At 42.8% G+C, this 15,673-nt stretch overlaps 1 protein-coding gene across 4 annotated transcripts in view; it reads right to left on the bottom strand.

The window, feature by feature from the left end:
* Nucleotides 1-13,775, bottom strand: part of col2a1b (collagen, type II, alpha 1b) — a 53,089-nt gene extending 39,314 nt beyond the window's left edge. Inside the window, exons 1-10 of one of the 4 annotated variants that reach the window (XM_071544551.1) lie at nt 13,494-13,775; nt 9,752-9,961; nt 8,442-8,458; nt 7,906-7,938; nt 6,859-6,891; nt 6,493-6,546; nt 4,324-4,425; nt 3,508-3,585; nt 1,004-1,048; nt 132-185 (exon numbers count right to left, since the gene is read on the bottom strand). In XM_071544551.1, the coding sequence (XP_071400652.1) occupies nt 132-185; nt 1,004-1,048; nt 3,508-3,585; nt 4,324-4,425; nt 6,493-6,546; nt 6,859-6,891; nt 7,906-7,938; nt 8,442-8,458; nt 9,752-9,961; nt 13,494-13,584 (717 nt within the window). In that variant the 5' untranslated portion in view covers nt 13,585-13,775. Of the gene's footprint in view, nt 1-131; nt 186-1,003; nt 1,049-3,507; nt 3,586-4,323; nt 4,426-6,492; nt 6,547-6,858; nt 6,892-7,905; nt 7,939-8,259; nt 8,280-8,441; nt 8,459-9,748; nt 9,962-13,493 lie in introns of all 4 variants that reach the window. The other 3 variants (XM_071544552.1, XM_071544554.1, XM_071544553.1) reach the window with 3 other exon arrangements.
* Between the last annotated feature and the right edge of the window lie 1,898 nt (nt 13,776-15,673).

Consider the following 15,673-nt stretch of genomic DNA (forward strand, 5'->3'; position numbering starts at 1 on the left):
AGAGGCTTATGGGAGGCTGCAGGGGAGGCGAGACACCTAGGGAGGTCTGAGAAGGGCTAAGGAGCAAGAACCTATAATAAACCATCTAGGGAGGGCCGCAGGGAAGGAATTGCACCCTGTGGGATACTTACAGATTGTCCGGGCTCTCCAGCCTCTCCTGGGTTGCCTTGGAAACCTTGTGGGCCCTGTGATGTAGAAAGAAGAGAGAGATAGAGGCAAATTAAAAATGTATGGGTGACTTTGGACTTAAAACCAATGATTATGAATTGGCTGTACTACAGAGTGGTTATATAGTGTAGTATCTCTTTGTATCCCATTTCCACAAGATGAAGGTGAATATAAAGATACAGTGACAGTCAGAATACAGTCTACCCCATTTGAATGCAATCTAAAACCAGACGAAGGTGTACATGGAGAGATTATGTCTCCCCAAATGAGGGTTCAGTGTGATTAAACCATCAAGTTGAGACAAGTCAGCTGGCATTGCCTACAACTTAATAGCTTTACTCTGGAGGCTGGGAGGGCTGCAAGGGCTGCAGGTAGAGCTTGGTTGAGGGCAAGAGAATAGAAGAAAAGAGGGGGGGTGGGGGCAGCCCCCAGGTAAATTGTCAGGTGTTGCATGTCTGGGTTGTGGCATAGGAAAAAGCCCTGCAGCCTGCAGCTGGGAGATGAAAGTATTCTCAGTGTGCCACCTTCCTCCGGAAAGCAACAGATACCCACAGCACAGTAAAACAGGAGTGTGTGTAAATATTTATGTCAGTTTATGGTATGTCCTCCTTTGTTGGAGTGTTCAAAGTGGCCTTTAGTCACCGGCCATTTTGGGGTCATCATAGTTATCAAAAACGCTCAGGGGAAGTAGACAATAGCACAAAAGTACACAACAATATGCAACAAGTTACAATTATACGAGGCAGCCTAGAATATACTGCCTGTCATTGGACAGAGGATCTAGTGTACAGGTGTCCAGCCTGTGTATTGTTTGGAGAGTGCAGGAGGTACTTACAGGTGCTCCGGAGGGGCCAGGTGGTCCTCTAGGACCCATAGGGCCCTGGGGGGAAGAAAAGAGACACGAGACACAACATCAGGATAACGACAGGTAATCACATCCTCCACCAATACACACACTGTAACCTCCACAAACACACATAGAAAACAAGCTTAAGCACTGGTATGTCTCACATTTCGCAGTTCTGTATGTGGGTTAGAGGAAAAATGAAACCTAGCTTTCTTCCACTTGAACTTTTTCAGGAGCTATAAAAACATTTTGCCTGCTTTGCCCCAAAGCTACTGAAAACTCAACGGCTCTGCCTGTCAGATCCATAAATCGCTTGGAATTCCACAGTGGCAGACTTTCTCTCTCTCTGGTCTTTTCACTGTCAAATCTCCCTCCCACCCCTATCCCCCCTTTCTCTCAGTCTCTCTCTTTTTCCCACCCGCTGTGCATTTCTATAGTTCAAAGGTCATCAGCAGTAGTGCTGTACTCCTGAGAGGAGTGCTTGAACTCTACATGACTTCTCACACCTTCGCATGGGATGAAAAACAACGTAATACTGAACTGTTTGGTTTCCATAGATAAATTCTTAATCCCATAAAAGTTATATTTCAGGGATCAAAACAGAGGGTGTGATTTCTTCACCTAAATCCTCTCTGACTGAACTTTAATCTGCCATGTGAGAGCTTCTGGCTGGAATCATATGTCAAAGTAATTTTTACTTCACCTCCATGCCTCATTGCTCAGCAAGAGAAAATCACATTCTATAGAGGTGATGAGCCAAATCCCTCTCGCTTTCTCTCTTTCTTTCTCTCTCCCTGTCTCTCTCTCTCTCTCTCTCTCTCTCTCTCTCTCTCTCTCTCTCTCTCTCTCTCACACACACACAAACAACACAAAGAAAACCATTAACTGTACAAGGAATGTAGGTTTCCACAAGATTCCCAGTTCCTCCATGAAAAAAATGCTTTGATTAGGCTTACTTGTGACAACTCTCTTCACGGATAAAAAAAAAAAAAGTATTCCTTTCAATGGACTTCTTTTTATAAACCTCCCCTTTCTGCATCATGATTATGCTTGAGAAATGTGGGGTGGCAGCCAAAGAAAACGTCAAAACGCGGCACTGCACAGTGGTTCTCAGAGGGGAATGAAAGTCACCTTTCAGTGGGTGTGGGAGGCCTACAGCGCAATGGGTAGGGACTCGTCAATGGGGCTCTATATCTTCAGGACTGTTTGTATGTGTGTTTAGGGGATGTGTGTATGTGTGTTTATGCGTGTGTGTGTTTATGCGTCTGTGTGTGCGCTTACATCTCAGTGAGAGCGTTGTTTTAGTGTCTGGTATGTAGGTGCAGGGATCTGGGTTGGGGTGAGGTGTGTGTGTGTGTGTGTGTGGAGGGGGTGGGGGGGGTGGGGTGGTTATGACTTTGACTTGTGATTTAGACGTCATTCCAGTCTGTCCTTTCACTTCTCTCTCCCCCATCAGGCTGGCAAATGCCAAGCTAAATGTGGGCTGGCTTCAAAAGGACCCAGTATTGTGGTGAGCACTCAGACTCAGACAGACATGCGAATGGACAGACAGAGGAGTGAAGCCACAGAGGCTGCAGCTCACTGTGGGGATCTGATCGACTCCAGCCCCCTCCTGACGTCTCAGACTTCAGCTGGGCTGAGCCGGGGCCAAGCTGCACGGTGGCTTTCCAAACCAAAATAGCTCCCAGTGTGCTCCTCACTCCAGCACAGGCAATCTGTCATGCCAGCTAGCTGGCGGCAGCAGTGGTTTTTCATGGGCTTGAAAATTAATAACGATCAATGGCTGTTTCCTCAATTTTTAAAACCAGCCCTCTATACTCCATGGGAGGTGTTTATTTTTCCATCAGGACCCAGAAGGCTGAAGTTTCTTTTCTCCAACACTAGGGGACAGAGCCCACTTTTACAGGAGGCCATGAGCTTTCTCCCAAGACCATAAACAAATATTGGGAAAAAAAACATTGCTGATGAGACAGGATGCTATATATCATGGAGACTAGTCTTGAATCGGTGGTGTGTGTTGTTTCCTCGCGTCATTTAGGACATTTGCTGTCAAACTGATTTTAAATCCTAGAAGGGTATCTCCGCTCCTGGTGAAAAACAATCATGTTGCCTTAGCAGGTCTTAGGTGCCTTAGGTGTCCATCCTGTAGCTGGCGTTGTTACATGTAATAATAATGTGAAACTTTACTGATCCACGTAAGGCTCATTTTCTTTGCCCCCCTCCAGGAAGGTCGGAGTGCAGAGTCAGATACAAAACAGCGCCAATGCAGCTGGTAGGGATTCGGTGTGTGGCTCAAGGACACTCCAGCAGGGCGGATTCTTGCTGACACAGGGATTTACCCCGGGTCATCCAGATGAAGGACAGTCTCTCTAACCAGTAGGCCACCCTGCTGACCCCCCAAAAACTATAACGTCCCAGCAGATTGAGGGGTTCAGCAGCGTACTGTGAAAAGAACATTGAAGTGGCAGTAGGTCTCATCATCCCTCTCTCACCATTGGTCCCTGCATCACGCCCATCTGTGCGCCGCCAGCCTTCTCGTCGAATCCGCCAGCCATCTGAGCAGCAAAGTTCTGTGGAAGGCAAGAGGAAAATACAGATTATTAAGAGATTGTTAAGATTATTATCCAGACACATGAATGGTGACCAGGTATCTTTTGTGTCAGTTTGTGGCATGTTGGTGTCATTATCTTTTGGCAGCATTTGAGGTTATCAGCGAAACAAAGGTTATCTGACTTTGGCTGCAGGATAAAGATTTGGAATAGATAAAATAGTTGGACGAATTGCCAACAACTTTTTGGCAAGAGAGAGGGTCAGGTTTTAAGTGTTTGTCAACAGTAGAGTTGATGGGAATACAGGGCAGACAGAGGAGAGACAGAGGGCATGTGAACTGTTTTCATCTTTCTGCTGCTTCACAAAGGATCTCCTTGTCTTTCCCAAAAAAAAAGTTCCCTCCCTTTCCCTCCCCAAGTCTATCATACTACCTCCTGTCTCTCCACCTCCCCTCCCTGCAACCCACTGCCTCCCTCCTTTTCTCTCACAAAGAATGAGAAGCATTCTGTCTATTCTCTCTCTCCGTATCCCCTCACGGTTGTCTTTCTACCTCCTCCCAATACCAGCAATTCCCCCCTTCTTTTGTGCTCTTGTTTTCTTTCGAAACCTCTTGCTTCCACCGCTTCACCATTCTCCCCGCTTCCTCCACCCAGTCAAAGTGAACCCATTCTCAGCCTTGCAGTGTTCAACCTGTCAGCCCCTATGTCTGTAGTGAGTGTGAACCCCCCACCGCCCCCTACTTGTCATGGGATACTTACTCCACCAAGGCCAGGGGGTCCATTAGGTCCTGGAGGTCCAGGGGGGCCAGGGTTTCCGGGGGTACCAGGCTCGCCATCTCTGCCGCGGGGACCGGGGCCTCCCTGAAACAGATAAATAAATAAAACTGAAATGAAAACAAAACCAATAAAACAACAAGGATATGGCCTGCTTATGAGGAGAAAGAGTCTTTTTCATTTGTAATGACTTGTACCAAATGATCAATTTATTAATGAATAACCAAAAAATGTATGCGGATGAAAATTGTAGTTACCTCTTTGTAAGCTAAAACAACCAAAGGATGCAACCTCTTAAGAGTAACTAAAATAATAAGCAATTTAATATAATATTAAAAAATAATAAAATATTGAGCTATGTTTATTATCATATCAGTGGTATGTCACATTGTAATTACTTATTTGACAACTAAGAACACCTGAAATGTTACGCAAATCAAATTGCATATCCTTTATTAAACATCAAACTATGTGGCTTTTATGTAATATCAGCAACAAACACACTAGGGCAAATTCCTTATTGAATATATGTGAATGCAGATAAGGAAAGTGTTAAAAAATTATCTTTAGAAGTTCTCATTCATTAATTGGAAGTGTGTGTATCAATATTTGAACTCTATTTGAATATTTGTACTTTGGATAAACCATTACACAACAGCTGTCAGATGTTACACCATTGAACAACAGCTGTCGGATGCTGCGGACAGAAGCCTAATACCCAGCTGAAACTTCTCCAGACTGAGCTGATGTTCTACATGAGGGAACATGACAACAGCTCACACCTGACCAGCTGGTGACAAACTGCAATCCATCATGTCTGACATTTGTCTTTTTGAGCTGGATTGCCAAACAGGAGATTACAAGCTATTATTGATCTAATACCATTGCTAGCTCTACTATTTAAAATAGTATGATAAAAAATGACAAGATGTAGATTTTTTGGAGGCATTGTGTGCTGATGATTTATCAGGACAAATCAGACACTAACCGGCATACCACAGTGCATGTAGCGACAAATTACCCTGCAAGGGGATACTAAACAAAGAATGTGTTGAACACCTCAAAGGTTGCGTAAGTTGTGCAAACACTAGCTTAATGATGATATATTACTATAAAAAAAATACCTCGAATTAACTGTTTAGAAGACATGATGGCTTTACATGTTTTAGGATTTTGACAGACAGCTACAGAAAAACAAACAGAGATACTAAAACTGAAACAGCATGACAAGCAATTTCTTAAAACATATCTGAAAGAGGCGTTGCTCAAGAAGCATATGCATATTACACTGTAATAAGACAGACAAATATGCTAGGCCTGGTTGTAATACCAATGTTGCAATAAAAGCATAGCTAAACAGTAGGAGTTGACTGAAATTCCAACTCATGACCTCCTATGAGGTTAAGAATGGTGAGAATTTCCATCATAGTGCTTACTGCAGCTTAACCACATATTTCTTACTTTTTTAAAATGACTCACTACACTCCATATAATGTCTCAAAAATGCTCCACTTAAGTGATAACACATACAGAACAACTCTCTAAGAAAACAATAGCCACTTCTAGGAACATGCCAGCAGTCATTTCCGAACAACTCTAATGATAAAAACGGCTCATTAAAATTCCTCCTCTAAAGCGACTCCAACCTGGAGAAAATCAATTCACCTTGCGCGGAAATATGCATAAACAAGACAACTACACCGTATAAACTCCTTGCCTGCAGCCATTATCACATCCAAGTGTTGTTACATTAATGCAGTGATCAAAGCCCAACCAGTGCCGCAACACTGGTTTCCCACACTGGATGACTGAGGCCTCAGTGGCAGCCAGAGGTTTACATTATGAGTCTCCGAAAAGGCCCACATCTGTTAAACAACCCAGCCCGCAGCAGACCACACAGCCTAATGGAAACGACACATGACTAGTTTGACTGAGCTGCTCAATGAAACCATTCTGCAAACCTGCAAGTTATAGCAGATACCCCACCTCCCCACCCCCTCCACCTCCCCCAAAGACCTAATGCTATCAGATTCAATAGGACATGCTGTACTTCTAAAGTTGACAGAGTGCGAGTTCTCAAGTCTAGTATTTTTTAAAGGGTCAGGGAGAGAAAATGACAAGGGGGGGGGGGGGGTATTTATGTGTCGGACTCACCTTCTCGCCTTTGTCTCCTCTTGATCCGCGTGGTCCTTGCTCTCCTGGTGGGCCCTAGGTGAGCAGGAGACAAGAAATAACTTCAGGTGTGATCTCAGTACATGTGAGCGGTACGTTCGAGAGCTGAAGAAACAGTTGTAGTCCATGAACTCTGCTACTGTTATTGTAATCCTAATCCCATTTCATGTAGATGTAAAAGGCAATGAAGTACTCTGTAATACCTTAGATTGCTCTTAACGCAATCTCATTTTATCTTACATATAAACACAGTTAGGACAAAAATCTCTCTGCATCCAGCAAATTGCATAATGGTTTCTAAGAAGGGTAACTGGGTAAAAATGTGTAAATGCTGAAAGCAGTGCATACCATAGGGCCAGATGGTCCTCTTGGTCCTACAACCTGGGAAATGAAAGAGAAGAAAAGAGAGAAAAGAGAATGTGTCAGCACTACTACATTGCTTATCTTTCATAAAACATTATCTTAAAAGTTTAAGGTTGTTATTCAAATGAAGCAAATCCTGTAAAACCGTTGATTAGGATATGTTATAATGTAGACAAAGTGAATATTTTTTATATCTGCTTTGAAGAACTTCTAACTCTTAAATTTATCAGATCTACTGGGTCAGGTAAGTACTGCACTGTTGATTGTAAATGGACGGAAATATTGTCGTTCTCCCATCAGAGCAGAACTGTTGATTGCTAATCTCTTCGGGCAAAGCATTATAACAAACACACAATAAACAATGCCTTCTTATTTCCTGCCACAGGCTTCTATTCCCTCAGAGGGGTAAAGTATTTCCATGTGCAGCAGCAGGCAGCTCTCTCTCTCTCTCTCTCTCTCTCTCTCTCTCTCTCTCACTCTCTCTCTCTCTCTCTCTCTCTCGCTCTCTTGGCCTATGGAGATCTTTAGGGAGGGATTGTATGGAGGCCTTATTGTGCTTGGCTGTCTTCCTGACGAGTGGGCTAACAGGCCTAATGGACTGAGAAGACCCCCCCCCCCCCTCTCTTTCTCTCTCTTCCCCCCTTTTCTCTATTTCTTACGCTTTCTCTGGTAGGCTGTTGGCACATAATCTTTGAAATCTTCAGTTATTTTGCTCACTCTCACTCTCACTCTCTCTCTCTCTCTCTCTCTCTATCCTTTGTGTAACTAATTACTAAACTAGACTTGCACACTTCCACAGCCGGAGGTATTATGCAACCCTCAGCATTAGTACTGCACTCTCACTGTGCCTCTGAAAATAAAGACGCAGAAGGGGCAGTGTTTCTTGTGACGATGAAACAATTCTCCATCACTGGGGCTTTTCAAACTCCAAGGTACAGTAATTTAGAAATTAGTATTCTCATAGAAATGAAAAGAATGGTGACCTGAGTGAGTTTTTCTTCTGAATACAGGATATTGAGGGTGTTAACTTACATCGGTAATGTCTCCAGGTTCGCCTTTCTGACCCTGGTATTGGAAAGATAAAGCATAATAACAGCAATTAGGATTAGGGCTAGAAAATCATATCCATGCATTCATTCAGTTCTCTCAGCCACTTCTCCTCCATTATTTGCAACCCTGCTCATGAGTGAGCATTTGGAAAATCCTTTTCGATGGAAAATTAGCAATTTTAACAGGAAACTGCTCAACAGAAAAGTGTTGAAAATAATAAGTATGCCCTGCAATATCATGCGACACATAAATATGGCACCCAGTGTGAGGCAGGAAATAACTATTATCTGCCTGACAAAGTTCTTTCACATCAAAGTATCACCTAAATCCATAAACTACAGGGCCATGCTGCAGCACTGATATGAGTCTGGGACAGCTACAGAGTTAATTGTAGGTAGTGGGGAGCTGCATTTCACAAAAACACACAGGCACAGACACACACATGCAATCATGCACATGCACACACACATACACAAAAAACCACACACACAGAATCTCAATATCCTACAGTGTCTCACCTTAGCTCCAGGTGCTCCTGTTATGTGGTTGAGAAGAGAAGAGGGGGAAATAAATCACAGTTAGCAAATGGATTACACAATAACAATGCACCAGGTTTATTTTCCCTGGAAGCCCATACAATCTACACCTGTAGATAGCTAATTATACTTTTCCTAAATCAGACTACACTAAAGACCACCACCAAATCTTAGTCCTGGTACCCAAAGAACCCATCTGATTGATGAAGTGTTGGTTGAGGCACCATCTTCGAACTCAAAGCAGAAGCAAAGCAGAAGCAGGTAAAAGGGAGTGGTAGAAAGCAAGGGAATCAGAGTAGCCTATGCAAAGTACCTGTTTCTGAACATCTAGTCTGGTATATGCCAGGGTTGGGATTTTCATAAGCAAATTCAAAGCATTCTGAGTTCATCTTTGATCTGTTGCAAGTCAAAAGAATGAAGATGACCATGGTGCAAATTTGCTTCTGAAAAATCCAACCCTGAGTTAGTTAAACTGGGATTCATCAATCCCATAGCATTGTTAGATAACAATATTGGTAAATAAGAAGCTTTTTTACTTTTTAGTTGGTTGATAACTTAAAATGATACTGTATATGTTACATACTTTTAGCTAAGCACTTCCTATTGCCTTGCATTAAAAAAAATGTATTCCATACAGCATTTTTATCAATAGGCATGTCTTTTTGTGGACAGTGACACTTCTGATTTCACTGATGCTCCTCAACCAATTTTGTTCATATTTCCAACACTGATACGTTCGGATGTTAAGGGCCTTGCTTTATCAGGAGTGGTTAAATTTAGTGAATACCTGCTTCAAATACCTCAAACTTCAGTAGACCCTCACAATTATTTCTTTGACATCAGATTTGCAGAATTCCACAGAGAGGATACAGAGTAGAACTGCTAGGCCATGTCTGCTGGAGTGAGGTATTTTCATAATGACTCCCACATGTTTTCATGATACTAAGGCTAGGAGAGAGTATTCAAACAAGATGGGGCCAAGGTGAGCCAGCTATGGAAAAATTACGTTGAGGTAGCATTTCACTGAAATCTAGTCAGAAGTGCCATTGTTATTCTTTTTTTTCTGATCATTTGTTTGTTTGGGGGATAGAAAACAGTATTCAAATCAAAGGATGACATATAGGCCTGTTTAAAGCATAAAGGTAAAAGATAAAAGCAACAGGGATTAAATGGTAACTGGCCATCCTTTGATTAATAACTAGTTGTCCACATAGCGTTTTCTCCCCAAAAGAAACAACATGATCTTGTACAGTAATTTATTTATGAGAGGTGTGAGATAAATAAATTACGACCACTGGGTGGAGCCTGGTCAGCGGCGCAGATGGGGCAACACTCTCCGAATGGGATTTCAGGTTTTGGGCAGTCTTTTAGCTCCTCGCAGATAATTTCGTCGCACAGGACGGTTCCCGTGTCACACACACAGATACGACAAGGCTCTGGTTTCCATACGTCCTTGTCGCTATAGCGTTGTCCATCTTGTACACAGCTAAAAGCATCCTCCTCTGTGTGTGTGAGACCATAGTAAGGTACACACAGAGGCCCAGGCAGGTAGTTGGTGGGAGGAAAAAGGAGATTATGCATCAGGTTTGAATAGCAGTCCCTGCAATGTTACTCATAAACAACAATTACAATATTTAAATCATAACATGTCTTCAAGACATAAAACAAACTAAGCAATGTTTTGTTCAGATGGGAAACACCTTTACTGTGTATCAACAGGTACTCCAGTGTGTTAACAGGAAAATAAAAACATTAGAAAGGCATAAATTTAAATAAGAAATAGCCCAAGAATTTATTCCTGATAATACAAATGTACTGTGATACTTCATTGATCCCTGTAGAAAATCTTTTCGCTTTCCCCCACACAAGGAGGTCAGAGGTCAGCGACAGAACAGCATTCCTGAAGCTGGTTGGGATTCAGTGTCTTGCTCAAAGACACTTCAGCAGGGCGGATGCTTGACAACACACAGCCTGACATCAGGTCCTCTTCCCATTATAATTCATGACACACCTATTGATGACTAATGTCACCAATCCAGAATTATCTTTTTCAACACAAATTCCACAAATCACAAATCATGTGCCAACATTCCCTTTGAACGAATAACCAAAGTCCAATACCAAAAGCAATCCTGGATACTAACACAAGAGCTTGCAACTTCTAAACAAGCCACATGGTGGCAGTGTAACCTCACAGAATGAAGCGCCACAGCTGATCTCTGCAAGACTTTCAGGAAACCTCCCATAACTTCACAGGCGCTAGAGACCATGTGTCTGAATTCCCCCCTAATTGCACTGCAAAGGTAAATATAGGGCTAGTTTACATTGTGAAGACGCCCTAAATTACTGCACATGAAACACAGTCTTTGCATTCACTTGATGAAAAATCTTTGGATGTTTTTTATCGGACCACAGCTTGGCATAGAGTGCGTAACGGAATGTGATGGAAGTGGGGCGTGTGTCAACACAGGTACACTAACCATAGGCCTACTGTACATGGTCTAAATTACACCGCACAGTGAAATTTATCAATGAACTTGTTGGACATTAGCCACATTCCAGTTCATTTTCCACTCAGACAACTAATTCAATAGGCAACAGAAGACCAAACACATGCTCAAACAAATGCTCTGATTGGAGCCACTGAACCTTCACCATGGGGTGAAAGTGGTTGACGCACCAGGAAGGAGGCCTCAGGGAATGCAGAGCAGAGAGAGGCAGTGAGATGCGGAGGGCAGAAGGAGTAAGTACAGTAGTTATATTTACCTTTGAGGCCTGCTTAAGTCTAGGTAACCTAACGGACCTCAGCAGCAATGAATGAGGCCTTTCTGGAAAGGGACAGAGTGGGCAATTCACGAACTATTGCCTTGTACAAACATAGGGCACATTTTAAACCCCATCTGGAAGCCATAGCTGTGTCGGATGCCAGTTCAAACACCTCAGAGAAAGGAAAATGGTCAGCTTTCACGCACATAACTTGCCTTTTTGATATTTAGTTTTATAGGCTCCAATGAACTGTCAGAGGCCTGCACCTGTCCTTTCACTGGATCAAATATGAAAGATTCTTGTGAAATGGGGTATTCTGGGACAAGTTGCTTATCATGCTGATACAGAGGAGCCATTTGATCACTGCAACTCCAGAGATAGTTTGTAATTCTCTTCCCACATGTGTTGGCAGCCATACTGTTTGCCAGAGGAGTAAAATGATGAAAATGGTAAAGTGAACCCAGGTGTGCTTCTGGGACGTTAGGCTCAACTCTGGTTTCCAGCTGAGGCTGCTACACAGGCTGAGGCTGCTACACATTTAGTAACTTATAGGCCTTGGCCCTGCTTCTGCCCCTGTCAGCTCAGCCCTCTGGCCTCCTTGCTTCCATGGATGGTCAGTCAGCAGCCTCCAAATTGAAAGGTAAAGACCTGACCCCTGTCCCCTCTGAGTGACTCGGAGCCAGTAGCTGTTTGCTGCCCTTTGAGCCTGCTAGGCTGGGGTCACAGCCAGACACTCTGGCCTCTTTAGGGCTTCTTAGCGTGTCCCAGAAAAAAAAATTCTGCCACCAGTTAACTCTCAGGAAAAGAAGGGTTTGCATTATGTCCAGGGGCCTACATCTCTGAAAGGGTAACCTGAGACTTGCAATTGCATGAGTGTTTTTTGCCTTGGCTTGAGTTTTTTTTCCCCTTTCTCTCTTTCCTCTTGAAACACCAACTCCTCTCTCTTTTAATTTGGAGCCTTGGCATGCCTCACCTATTGTATACTCAAAACAATGCATCTTTTAGAATTATAATAATAAAACGCCCTTCTTATATTTTTCCAGTCATTTATCTCTCTTTTTCTCTCTTCTCCTTCTGTGTCTCTCTCCCACCCTCTCTCTCCCTCCCTCCCTCTCTCTCTAGGCTGACTGTCACAGCCTCTGGGTAATCTTTTAAGCAGATGGAAACCCTGAAATCATATGGAACATTATTTCTGGCCCCAATCTACTAGCATACCTTCACTCTCAAATGTCTCCTCTGGATACCATACTTTAATGAATGATGATGATGAATAATCCCAGTCCAATTTAATTGACTGGGCATTGTATAATCGAATATGCAAGATTCTGCATATAGAAGGGTAAGTATACAGGTATAAAGAATAACAGGCCCATTTGGCTTCTTCATGATGTGAACGCTGAAATAAACAATTTTCGAGTTTTTTATGGAAATCTTGGTTATTAGCCCACCATTCCGCTTCAACAAGCCTGGATTCGTCTCGATGCCCTCTGACAGCAAAGGAATGTTAACGCTTTTCACCAAAGGCCCTTAAGCCTCACCACCTTTCGCTTTTTGCCCCCCCACACCTCAATGAAGTGGATCTGGAGTTAAAAGGGGAGCCTGTCAAGGCCTCCAAAGCACCCACAGGTGTCCGGCGGCGCAACTTGCGAGAGAGGGGGGAGGTGGGGGTAAGGCAAAGAGCTGAGTCCACTATTGAGTGAGATCAAAATCTGAATCTTATGATTTTCACATCGCGTTTAAAGTGCCACAAAAAATTAAACCTGTACTGAGAATGATTAAATACTCTTAACAACTAATTAAGTGTAATTTAAAATCATCAAACCTCAGTTTTAGGCGCATTATCTCACATAAACTGCCCACGTCCCACAACCCATTCCATCACTTTTACGCACATCCATAAACTCTAATATATCGAGTTTTCTCACATAACCAACTTTGCAGATAATATCAAAACACTTATTGGCCAGTAGAACCACAATTATCATCAATCGGACTCTTTTCCAAGCAACCGGTGTCTAAACAATCCCGCACAAGCTGTGCGTAAAAGGTGCAAAGGAATAACCAAATCAATCCAAGCACCAAAACAATGGACAGTTCAAAGTACCGGTGCTGTGCTTACAGGGCGACAAATTAAAACATATGACAGGGTAATTTGACTTGTAGAACCATTTTGCCCTTAATATGCATCTTATGGCAAGTACTGTTTTAGCATTTTTTTTCAGAATAACCACACTTTCTTTGAGAGAAATAAAAAAAACTGCCACTTACGGTCGTCCTCCTGACATCTCACAACGGCTAATAGACAGACTTGGGTTGCTACAAGTAGCAGTACAGTCCTCGAATCCACAAAGCTGAACATGTCTAAATATTAGACATGCAGGGCCTTTAGGGGAGAAAAAAGAAGGGTACGAAGGGAGCGGAGGCTTCTCTCAGTATTTAGTGTGTGTGTTCCCAGTTACAAAGCCGAACCATTCAACATTCAACCTTCCAAAACCGATGGGGGAATCCAGTGGCAGGACCCAGACCCCAGCAGAAACTCAGCACCGACCGCTTCAGGTCAGGCACTGTAGTTTTATGTCCCCGTTGCCTTCAATGAATCTTCGTATATTCCCAAATATCAGTCCAGCCCCTTACCCCCTGTCAAGCTGAAATCTGAGCCCCGTTTCCCTCCCATTCTGTCTCCTAGGTTCCATTATCCGAGTCCCAGACCACTCCTTCCTCCATGTGCTGCTACTGAAAAGAGGTACCCAAAAACTTTTTTTTCCTCTCAAACTCCGTGGCCCTCCCCCTCTCTCCTCCGCGTTGTTCATCGAAAGCATTTCCAGAATCACTCCGCGACATCTATTTGAAGGCGCTTCTTCTTTTTTTATTTTTTATTTTTTTATGTTTTCATGTCAAGAGGTTTGCCCGCCACCTGTGTGGTGCGATAAATACACTTCGCATTACAGGCTCATTTGAAAAGGCGAGCATATAGGCTATCTAGTTTTGTGTGGCTATGATGAGGCTTTGCATATACCGACTGTAGAACTGTTGTAATCCTGTAAGAATTTTTAGAAGGACACTACAGCAACACTACATTATACATTATACACTGTATAGGCCTAATATCATGTATTGCAACACTATTAGGATATGGAAAATACCATAAAATACAGTAAGGTCACTGTAAACTAACTATTACTGTAAGAGTCACAGTCACACCTGAAGTCACTATTGGAATATTAGGTTATGATTTTATATTCAAACCACAGAAGATAAAAATATATTTAAGTATGATAAGGTCACTATAAACTCACTACAGACATACTTTAAGGAATATTGAAATATAGTGATTTGTCATTAGGGAAATGCAAATAGTAGCAATGGCCTGATGTCACAGAGTAAAGGCAAATATGGATGAGACACTGATTGAAGAAGTCCAAACAACCATTTTCCATACATCTTTTCGCAGCTCATTTTCATTTTGCACCACTGACTAATATAGACGATTGTTTCTACATCTGTCATCTGCATAAGATTGTCATTCAAATTCTGCAAGTGTCAGCCTTCATAATGCATTTCTATCTCGGGCCCAAACTTTCAAAAGCATCATAGTTTTAATCTATGAGTTATATTTCTTTCGTTACAAGATAACAGACAAACATGATCATATTTCTGAAGTGGTTTTTGGTACAGCAGACCACTGGCTCTTTTGATTGGCTGGACAACTGAGGAAGCTCAGAGAGGGTTATGCCAAAGAAGGAGGAGCCAGGTGCCTCACCTGGTTTGCCTGCTGGACTGTCACTCTCCTGGCTGAGATAAGCTGCCCTGGCTTGTGTGTATAAAGCCTGGACTAGAGTGGAGGGGAGGAATCTGATCTGATGGGGTGTACCATGGAATTCCTGGGAGGACTTTGAGCCTGTGGGAAAAGAGAGGAGGACCCTGCTGAGGTTAAGAGCCTACAGCATGCAGACCATCACTTTGGTATTTCTGGGAAGATTATTTTTTGATGGACATTTATGAGAAACTTTGTATTCTCAGTTTAATCATGGCTTCAGGAAATAATCACTCTGAGGAGATGCTGCCTGTGTGCTTATTTTCTTCTTTTTTCTTTTTACATGTGACCATGGCAGCAGGGTTCTGTTATGGTTCTGGTGTCCAGTCAGATCAGATAGGTCTTTTAAGATGGACACTTGCAGTTTCTCAAGATGTCCACAACTCACTCACTCACTCACTCACTCACTCACTCACTCACTCACTCACTCACTGAATTACAATTATGCAGCCCATTCCAACTGTGAAGTTTAACTGGCTCCTAGAAACCGTTGCTCTGTTATTTCCATGTCTCACTGGTTGATAATTGGCGGCAAAGAGTAGATTTACAAAATTTGGGTAAAAAATAGAAGTAGATTTAAATTGAACATAGCTTGGATCAGAGAAAGGAAAGGAAGGAAGGCAGAAATAGACGT

Source organism: Centroberyx affinis, unplaced genomic scaffold, assembly GCF_046629955.1.
Source record: "Centroberyx affinis isolate AG114_WGS23_722 - 3 ecotype Tasmania unplaced genomic scaffold, CSIRO-AGI_Caff_v1 ptg004599l_1, whole genome shotgun sequence".
NCBI lineage: Eukaryota > Metazoa > Chordata > Actinopteri > Beryciformes > Berycidae > Centroberyx > Centroberyx affinis.